The sequence below is a fragment of the Henckelia pumila genome, chromosome 3, assembly GCF_033568475.1.
Source record: "Henckelia pumila isolate YLH828 chromosome 3, ASM3356847v2, whole genome shotgun sequence".
In the NCBI taxonomy this organism is placed as follows: Eukaryota; Viridiplantae; Streptophyta; class Magnoliopsida; order Lamiales; family Gesneriaceae; genus Henckelia; species Henckelia pumila.
In genome coordinates, this window is record NC_133122.1 from 6,480,962 (window position 1) to 6,491,448 (window position 10,487).

A 10,487-nucleotide genomic window follows, 5' to 3' on the forward strand; every position below is an offset into this window, starting at 1 on the left:
GTTTCAGTGTGCGATTTGGGTGTAAAATGAATTTTCACAAATATTTAATGCATTCAAATTTGATTAGAATTACGAAAGATTAATCCGTCAATATTTGAGTAGGTTTGATTGTTCTATAAATAGAACTTTGAACAAGTTAGGAGAATTCCCGTAATCTAAGTTAAATCTGAGTCCTGAATCGGCTACATGTTACATGATTTGTTCGGTACCTACGTGTGTCTTGGTTGTCTCGTTTTAATTAAATTTTCCTTTCAACTATTTTAATTCTTATTTCTTAAGCAGTTTTTATTTAAATTCATATTTTATTTAAATCAAATCGCTTTTTATGATTTTGTCTAGATTAAGTAAAATAATTAATTCTTGATAATTGGCAACAGTCCCTGTGGGATCGATACTTGGACTCTTTGTCCACTTTACTATTACGTGACCTAGTGCACTTGCTAGTTGATACCGAATTAAGCGGTCATTTCCTCCCAAAAAGCGCTTGCTTTATAGTCGTCAGCACGACTTGCACCAATCTTTAGTTGGGGTCCTGAAGCAATGTGCTAGACGCATGTTGTATTTTTTTGCCAAAGTAATTCTTGACTCTTTTCCCATTCACCTTAAAAGTTCGTCCATCTTTACATCTTAGTTCAATGGCACCATGCGGATAAATGGATCAAACCATCGCGATTTCAACTTTCGTGGAAATAATTTACTACGAGAGTTAAATCGCACAATGTGTTTGTCATGCCACTTTTTTGTTTGCTCCTTGTATATCTTGGCATTCTCATAAGCTTCTATTCGGAATTTGTCCAATTCATTCAACTGTAATTTCCGCAACTCCCCGAATACTTCGAGATCCATGTTCAACTTCTTAACAGCCCAAAACGTCTTGTGCTTCAACTCCAACGGCAAATGACACGCCTTGCCAAACACTAACCTATAGGGAAACATCCCAATAGGTGTTTTGAATGCAGTGCGGTAGGCCCAAATAGTGTCATCTAGCTTGATTTCCCAATCCTTCCGATTTGTCTTAACCATTTTCTCCAAGATTTGCTTGATTTCTTGGTTAGATATCTCAGCCTAGCCATTGGTTTGAGGATGGTATGCACACGCCACCTTATGCCTGACAGCATACTTAGTGAGCAAGATATTAAAAATTTTATCGCAAAATTGCGTACCTTCGTCACTGATTATTGCTCGTGGAGTTCCGAAACTCGTAAAAATATTCTTTTGCAACCATTGTTGGAAAACTGGCGAGTTCCCAGACCAATTACGATTGATACCCGGTGCAGCGGAAGTTTAAAAATTTTCTCATGGAACGATTCCATGGTGTGGGTATCAACCATACAACGATTGAATTATTGTGTGTGTAAAATTTAAATAACAATTAAATAAATTTTACCTCAAATCTCGCAACGAGATTAATGGACACCAACAGAACAATTCTGCTCTTGTTGTCTCTCCCTGGAACCGATGAACGCCTTCAATCAGGTCCACGAACAGAGGTTTAATCCCTCTGATAGATTGCACTAGAAAATCTATCAGAAGTTTTCTGCGAAGAGAATACACGAATTTGATTCGTTATTCCTTACTGCGATTCAAAATCACAGACCGGAATTTTCTCTGACAGAGTAGGGAGGGGGCGGCCAAAAACGTTTTGAGAGGCTAGGGTTTTCGATTTTTGCTTCTCAAAAATAATGACCTGTTGTGTGTAATTTCTGTACTGAAATAACTTATTTATAATGCAGGCCACTAACACCTTAGGGCCCATTAATCATAAGCTGGGGCCCGACAAGCAAAGCCCGCTCGTTCAGAAATTAATATAAAATTCATCGTGACTCCGATTGATGAACTGATTTCACCAATGTGCACAGAAACCATTTCTGCACATTTTAAAGTCAAAATAAATTTTCCTGAATCCGAATTCAGTGGTTTCCAAAAATGTCCATCCCTATGTCATTTTAGGAAATCCTACTCCCTTACTCTTATTTAAGAAGTCCAACTCCTTAGTTCATTAAATTTAACTCTTTAAATTTAACTTTCTCAACGGGGATTAAAACTCCATTACACTGTGTGACCCTCAATGGTTCAGGGATACAGCTAGCCGTGGGCTCACAACTCCTTGTGACTCGGAACAACACTTTCCGACTTGCCCAACGAATCATGGTAAAGCGCCTAGCAACATCGCCCCATGATTCCCTAGGTATCACTGATAGTGCCTACAAGAACCAGTAGATTTTGGTTAGCGTACAGTACGGTCCCTTCATCCATATATCCCGATCGAATCAACAACCATTGGTATATCGAGAGTCGCTCAAGATTCGATAACTATGCAATACATCTTGAAGATCAAATTAGTGACATCGCATGTGCTACTAAGAAACCATTTCTTAAATCACATCAAGTACTCTGGCCAGAGATTTGTCACACTAATATCTCCTCAGATCGCATAGGATATCCACACTCGCAAGTATGTGGTGAATCCTTGACAACAATGCATTGACTCCTATATGTGTCGTAACTGTACCCAATCTCGACACCTGATGACCCCCTCAGAGTCGGTAAACGAGTCAAAGCACAGTACTAGCATATAGAGTCTCCATGATGTTTCAAGTCGTAAGGACTAATGGTGTACAACCAAAACCGCGGACTTTATCCACTCGATAAGCGATAACCACTTGGAAAGTCCGGATAGGGTAGTTCGACTATTCATCCTATGAATATCCATTTGCATGCTTCGAACATCTCCATGTTCCCTACCAATGAAACGTGGTACTCCGCATCGCAAATGCTAGTCTCAAACTCGAGCGATCCTTATCCTTATTATCGGACGGCTCAATCGACTAGGAACGGTTTTAGAATATACAGTGACTATAAGATGTATTTCATGATAGACATCTCCATGTTCTACCACATCTTACATACACTATAGTATATTCAAGGTCTTTATCAAAACAACAATAGTATATCACAATATAACAATATGAAGTAATATAAAGTCATTGCCATAAAAGTGTAAATAATATTAAACAAAAGATTGTTTATACAAAGAGTCAACAAAGCCCATAGCCACACAGTTGGCTCACTGGGCACCCACTCTTACAATCTCCCACTTGCCCTATAGCCAACTAGTCATACTACGTAGACCCATTGCTTCGCGATGTTTGTCAAACAATGGTCCTGGCAAAGGCTTAGTAAGTGGATCAGCGATATTGTCTGCAGAGGCCACTCGTTCGACACTGATGTCTCCTCTTTCCACAATCTCCCGGATTATGTGGTATTTCCTCAGTACGTGTTTGGATCTTTGATGAGACCTTGGTTCCTTTGCTTGAGCAACGGCACCCGTGTTGTCGCAGTACACCGGGACTGGACCAACAAATTCAGGAATGACGCCCAACTCTTGGACGAAATTCCTCATCCAAACGGCCTCTTTAGCAGCAGCTGATGCTGCAATGTATTCAGCCTCAGTGGTGGAATCCGCTGTGGTGTCCTGCTTGGAACTCTTCCAAGAGACAGCACCACCATTGAGCATGAACACAAATCCAGAGGTTGACTTCGAGTCATCCACATCACTTTGGAAGCTAGAGTCGGTGTAGCCTTCCAGTTTGAGTTCTCGTCCTCCATAAACCATGAACATATTCTTAGTCCTTCGCAAGTACTTAAGAATGTCCTTCACGGCTTTCCAATGCATCTGACCAGGATTAGACTGATATCTGCTCGTGACACTCAGAGCAAATGCTACATCCGGTCTGGTAGATATCATCCCATACATGATACTACCTATAGCTGACGCATATGGTACATGTGTCATATTCTCTATCTCTGCATCAGTCTTGGGACACATAGACTTGGATAGAGAAACTCCATGACACATGGGTAGATGTCCTCTCTTGGACCCATCCATTGAAAACCGTTTCAATATGGTATCGATGTAGGTTGATTGAGTGAGTCCTATCATTCTCTTAGATCTATCCCTATAGATCTGTATCCCAAGAATGTAGGATGCCTCACCCAAATCCTTCATCGAAAATCTACCTGATAACCATATCTTTGTTGACTGCAACATCCCTACATCATTCCCAATGAGTAGGATGTCATCAACATAAAGTACTAAGAATGTCACCGCATCCTTAACTACTTTCTTGTACACGCAAGGTTCCTCCGGGTTCTTGATGAAACCAAAGTCTTTAATTGTTTCATCAAATTTCTGGTTCCAACTTCTTGATGCTTGTTTTAGACCATAAATTGATCTCTGAAGCTTGCATACCTTATGCTCGCTTCCCATGGATGTGTACCCCTCAGGCTGCTTCATATAGATTTCTTCCTTAATGTCTCCATTAAGAAAAGCAGTCTTCACATCCATCTGCCATATCTCATAGTCATACCATGCAGCTATGGCAATAAGGATTCTTATGGACTTGAACATTGCGACTGGTGAAAAGGTTTCATCATAGTCAACTCCTTGCCTTTGAGTGTAACCTTTCGCCACCAATCGCGCCTTGTAGGTCAATACCTTACCATCAGGCCCAAGCTTTCTTTTGTAGATCCATTTACACCCTATTGGAACAATTCCATCGGGAGGATCCACTAAAGACCAGACTTGGTTAGTATGCATCGAATCCAATTCTGATTGCATAGCTTCAAGCCATAAATTCGAATCCGCATCAGAAATTGCTTCCTTGAAGCTTCTTGGATCACATCCAATGTCGGGTTCATCTTGACCCTCTTCAAGAAGAAGACCATATCGAACTGGAGGTCTAGAAGTCCTCTCGGATCTTCTAGGTGCAGGCGTGTTCAGCAATGGTTCCTGAGGTGTGGGATCATTATTTTGTATTTCGGGTTCTTCTCGAACTTCTTCGAGTTCCATCATCTCGCCTTTCTTATCCAATAAGAACTCCTTCTCCAAGAAGGTGGCATTCCGTGAAACAAACACCTTTGTTTCAGCAGGATAATAGAAATAATATCCGATTGAATTCTTCGGATACCCCACAAAATAACACAAGCTGGATCGACTATCCAACTTATCTCCCACTGTCCGCTTCACGTAAGCAGGACATCCCCAAATCCTCAAGTACGAATACTTAGGAGCTTTGCCATTCCATAACTCGTATGGTGTTTTGTCCACTGCTTTAGTGTGGACGTTGTTCAACAACAATACCGCCGTTTCAAGCGCATAGCCCCAAAACGAAGGTGGAAGCTCAGTGAAGCTCATCATGGATCGAACCATGTCCAACAAAGTTCGATTACGACGCTCCGATACACCATTAAGCTGTGGTGTCATAGGAGGAGTCCACTGAGAGAGAATCCCATTCTCTTTTAGATAGTCCAAAAACTCGGTACTCAAGTATTCTCCACCTCGATCCGATCGAAGTGCTTTAATACTTTTACCTAGCTTGTTTTCTACTTCAGCCTTGAATTCTTTGAACTTTTCAAATGCTTCAGACTTATATTTCATTAAATATAAATACCCATACCTTGAATAATCATCAGTAAAGGTAATGAAGTAGGTGTGGCCATGTTGAGTCCCTACTCTAAATGGACCACAAACATCTGTATGGATCAAATCCAACAGATTTTGACTACGTTCAGGCTTCCCCTTAAAAGGAGATTTAGTCATTTTCCCTTTTAGGCAGGATTCACAAGTAGGTAGAGAGTTAATATCAGACATATCAAACATGCCCTCTCCCACTAGCTTGTTCATCCTCCTTGAGGAAATATGACCTAGTCTAGCGTGCCAAAGGTTTGCCGGGTTTTGACTATCGATTTTCCTTTTGTTTGTTGTTGCCGGTTTGTCAATACAATTTATTGGAACGTCTTTTAGTTTTAAGTTGTATAGATCGTTTTCAAGTTGTCCATTTCCAATCAAACATTCATTCTTGTAAATATTGCAAATCCCATTCACAAAATTGCAAGAATAACCATCTCTATCAAGCATAGAAATAGAAATAATGTTTTTAATTAAATCCGGAACAAATAAAACATCTCTTAAAACCGTTCTGCAAAAATGTCTCCTATAGCTTTGGATTTATCTCTGGAACCATTCCCGAGCCTTGACTGGGTCTCACCCATCCTTAGCCTATTACTTCTTGTCATCATTTGCAACTCATTGCAAATATGAGATCTACATCTGGTATCCAATACCCAAGAAGTAGTATTAAGAAAAACATTTTTAATGTAAAACATACCCTTTGCAGTTCGCAACTGCTTGAGGTATTCCTTGCAGTTACGTTTCCAATGACCGGGTTTCTTGCAATGATGGCAAACTTGTTTAGACTTGTCCAATTTTGCATGTAACATTTGGCCTTGAGATCATGGTCCAACCATTTCTCTAGTTCGGCCAACCTTTCGGCAGTTACATCAGCCGGGGCTGTTTTCGGAGAAGCCTTTTCTAACACTTAGAAAATCTTTTTCCGAACTTAGGACAATCTTAACTTATGGAATCATTCTGTATTGTTTGCGTCAATAAGTTTGTTTTGTTGGAGAACAGAAACATGTGGATTACTGAGATAAAACAGACAATTATCGATGATTGTTTAAATAATTTACTAAGACATAAAATAGGCGAATTTAATTTTATGAATCTCACTCCCACTATTTTAACGATTTCACCACCCTCTAGTGAAAACGGGAAACTTTTTCCTTAGTGAGAACATGGAGTCCAATTGACAAACTTATGGTCCCGAATAATATCAGCCAACCATAATTCTCAAAAGGTAGAGCCCAATTGCTTCCAAAGCAACCCCCATGTATTTACCTCATGTCCAATAAGGGCCCAATAATATGACGCCGTTTAAAGTGACATGTCAAGATGACCCATCAATATTAAGTTGTGATGGACGGTCGCCATGTGGATCCCCCAATAATATGAGCCGATCCCATGGGAGTTCCACCCAACTTACAACATTTGTCGATCCAATGTACAGCTTTCCGACGGACGGGCCCCCCCAATAATATGAGCCGGACCGTATCCGCGGGTAGCATCACATACATTGACCGTTGATGGAAGGTAGGAACATTTAAACAATATTTAAATTTCCTTTATTTATCTTGATATAAATTTTAAATCATATTTAAAATGAGGGATTTTATTTATAAAAATATTTGTCTCATCATATTTAATTTATTGCATGCATTGCCGGATTCACGCAATTTATGTCTAAACATGCATACAATCATAATATCACATATTATATAGGATGATCGATTCCATTTCTAATTGACCCGTGGTTGCCAATCACGGGTCTTAGTCCAATCCTAGGTAATATGCAGTATGCAAATGCAATCCTATTACATATGCTTCCAATTTACATTTCTTCAGTCTTCATTGTCTGCTGGCCCACCATCTTCAAATCTTGATCTCCCACTAAATCTAATGTATTTACAATTAAATAACAATGACAAGTAGGGGATACATTTTTAGGGGGTGGGAACGGGCTATAAACCAAGCCCACTTTTATTACATATGACATTCATATCGGGCCATAAACCAGGCCCATTAATAAAACCAACAACAATAAAGACAAAATGTAAATTCCTAACATACACCTACAAAATTGGTCATGACAATCGATCATCCTTATCCAATAACATTTAATTCAAAATTAATTTATTGGATAACATGCTGTGGCAATTCAAATTTAAACAAGATAAAATCATATTTTATATATAAAATCACATTTCACATATAAAATCATATTTTATCTCCATATCAAATAAAATCATATTTTATCTATAAAATCCAATTTTACAAATAAAATCATATTTTATCTAATATATCATAAGATCATATCTTATCATCAATTGTACCAAAATAATTGATTTCAAAATTCAATTTACGGATAAAATATTAAAATTTTCCAAAAATTCAAATTTATCCAAAATCAATTTTAAAATTTACGGACTCGAACAATTCGATCCGAAATCTCGTGAACCAATCAAAAACAATTTTTGACCGGACCAAAAATAAAATTTTAAATATTAAAATTAATAAAAATATAATTTTTCCCGCGGGCCGCCCGGGACACTCCCGGGCCGGCCCGCACCCGGGGCGCGGGCCGGGGCAGCCCGGCTGCCCCCTTAGGGCAGCAACGTTTGCTGCCCTGGCGGCGCCTGGCGCCGCCGCTGGGCGGCGCCGTGCGTCGCCCTGGGCGGCGCCGAGCGCCGCCCCTGGGCGGCGCTGTGCGCCGCCCTGGGCAGCGCCGAGCGCTGCCCTGCGCAGCGCACAGCGCTGCCCTGGGCAGCGCCGTGCGCCGCCCTGGGCGGCGCCGTGCGCCCCCTTTGGGCGGCGCCGTGCGCCGCCCCTGGGGGCAGCGACCATCGCTGCCCCCTCCGGGCAGCGATCCAATCGCTGCCCGGGTTTCGCCCCCCGGAAAAAAAAATTTTTTTATTAAAAATATTTATTTTGTTTCAAAAACCGAGACTCAAAAATTTTGTACAATTGATTAATTCAATCGATTGATCTGAGCAACCTGGCTCTGATACCACTGTTGGAAAACTGGCGAGTTCCCAGACCAATTACGATTGATACCCGGTGCAGCGGAAGTTTAAAAATTTTCTCATGGAACGATTCCATGGTGTGGGTATCAACCATACAACGATTGAATTATTGTGTGTGTAAAATTTAAATAACAATTAAATAAATTTTACCTCAAATCTCGCAACGAGATTAATGGACACCAACAGAACAATTCTGCTCTTGTTGTCTCTCCCTGGAACCGATGAACGCCTTCAATCAGGTCCACGAACAGAGGTTTAATCCCTCTGATAGATTGCACTAGAAAATCTATCAGAAGTTTTCTGCGAAGAGAATACACGAATTTGATTCGTTATTCCTTACTGCGATTCAAAATCACAGACCGGAATTTTCTCTGACAGAGTAGGGAGGGGGCGGCCAAAAACGTTTTGAGAGGCTAGGGTTTTCGATTTTTGCTTCTCAAAAATAATGACCTGTTGTGTGTAATTTCTGTACTGAAATAACTTATTTATAATGCAGGCCACTAACACCTTAGGGCCCATTAATCATAAGCTGGGGCCCGACAAGCAAAGCCCGCTCGTTCAGAAATTAATATAAAATTCATCGTGACTCCGATTGATGAACTGATTTCACCAATGTGCACAGAAACCATTTCTGCACATTTTAAAGTCAAAATAAATTTTCCTGAATCCGAATTCAGTGGTTTCCAAAAATGTCCATCCCTATGTCATTTTAGGAAATCCTACTCCCTTACTCTTATTTAAGAAGTCCAACTCCTTAGTTCATTAAATTTAACTCTTTAAATTTAACTTTCTCAACGGGGATTAAAACTCCATTACACTGTGTGACCCTCAATGGTTCAGGGATACAGCTAGCCGTGGGCTCACAACTCCTTGTGACTCGGAACAACACTTTCCGACTTGCCCAACGAATCATGGTAAAGCGCCTAGCAACATCGCCCCATGATTCCCTAGGTATCACTGATAGTGCCTACAAGAACCAGTAGATTTTGGTTAGCGTACAGTACGGTCCCTTCATCCATATATCCCGATCGAATCAACAACCATTGGTATATCGAGAGTCGCTCAAGATTCGATAACTATGCAATACATCTTGAAGATCAAATTAGTGACATCGCATGTGCTACTAAGAAACCATTTCTTAAATCACATCAAGTACTCTGGCCAGAGATTTGTCACACTAATATCTCCTCAGATCGCATAGGATATCCACACTCGCAAGTATGTGGTGAATCCTTGACAACAATGCATTGACTCCTATATGTGTCGTAACTGTACCCAATCTCGACACCTGATGACCCCCTCAGAGTCGGTAAACGAGTCAAAGCACAGTACTAGCATATAGAGTCTCCATGATGTTTCAAGTCGTAAGGACTAATGGTGTACAACCAAAACCGCGGACTTTATCCACTCGATAAGCGATAACCACTTGGAAAGTCCGGATAGGGTAGTTCGACTATTCATCCTATGAATATCCATTTGCATGCTTCGAACATCTCCATGTTCCCTACCAATGAAACGTGGTACTCCGCATCGCAAATGCTAGTCTCAAACTCGAGCGATCCTTATCCTTATTATCGGACGGCTCAATCGACTAGGAACGGTTTTAGAATATACAGTGACTATAAGATGTATTTCATGATAGACATCTCCATGTTCTACCACATCTTACATACACTATAGTATATTCAAGGTCTTTATCAAAACAACAATAGTATATCACAATATAACAATATGAAGTAATATAAAGTCATTGCCATAAAAGTGTAAATAATATTAAACAAAAGATTGTTTATACAAAGAGTCAACAAAGCCCATAGCCACACAGTTGGCTCACTGGGCACCCACTCTTACAACCATTGAGGGTCACACAATTACTAGATTTGAGAATCCCGTTGAGATAGTTAAATTCAATGGTTGAATTTAACGACCATCGTTTAATTGGATTAAACGTTTATTATTTTCAATAGTTGAAAAATCGAGAGAAACATATAAAATAAATCGAAGTG

General features: G+C 40.2%; 1 protein-coding gene across 1 annotated transcript; it reads right to left on the reverse strand.

Annotated features, from left to right (window-relative positions):
• Window positions 1-627: 627 nt before the first annotated feature.
• Window positions 628-1,023, reverse strand: LOC140888021 (uncharacterized). The gene has a single exon (XM_073295693.1). The coding sequence runs from the start codon at window positions 1,021-1,023 to the stop codon at window positions 628-630; it is 396 nt and encodes a 131-aa protein (XP_073151794.1).
• Between the last annotated feature and the right edge of the window lie 9,464 nt (window positions 1,024-10,487).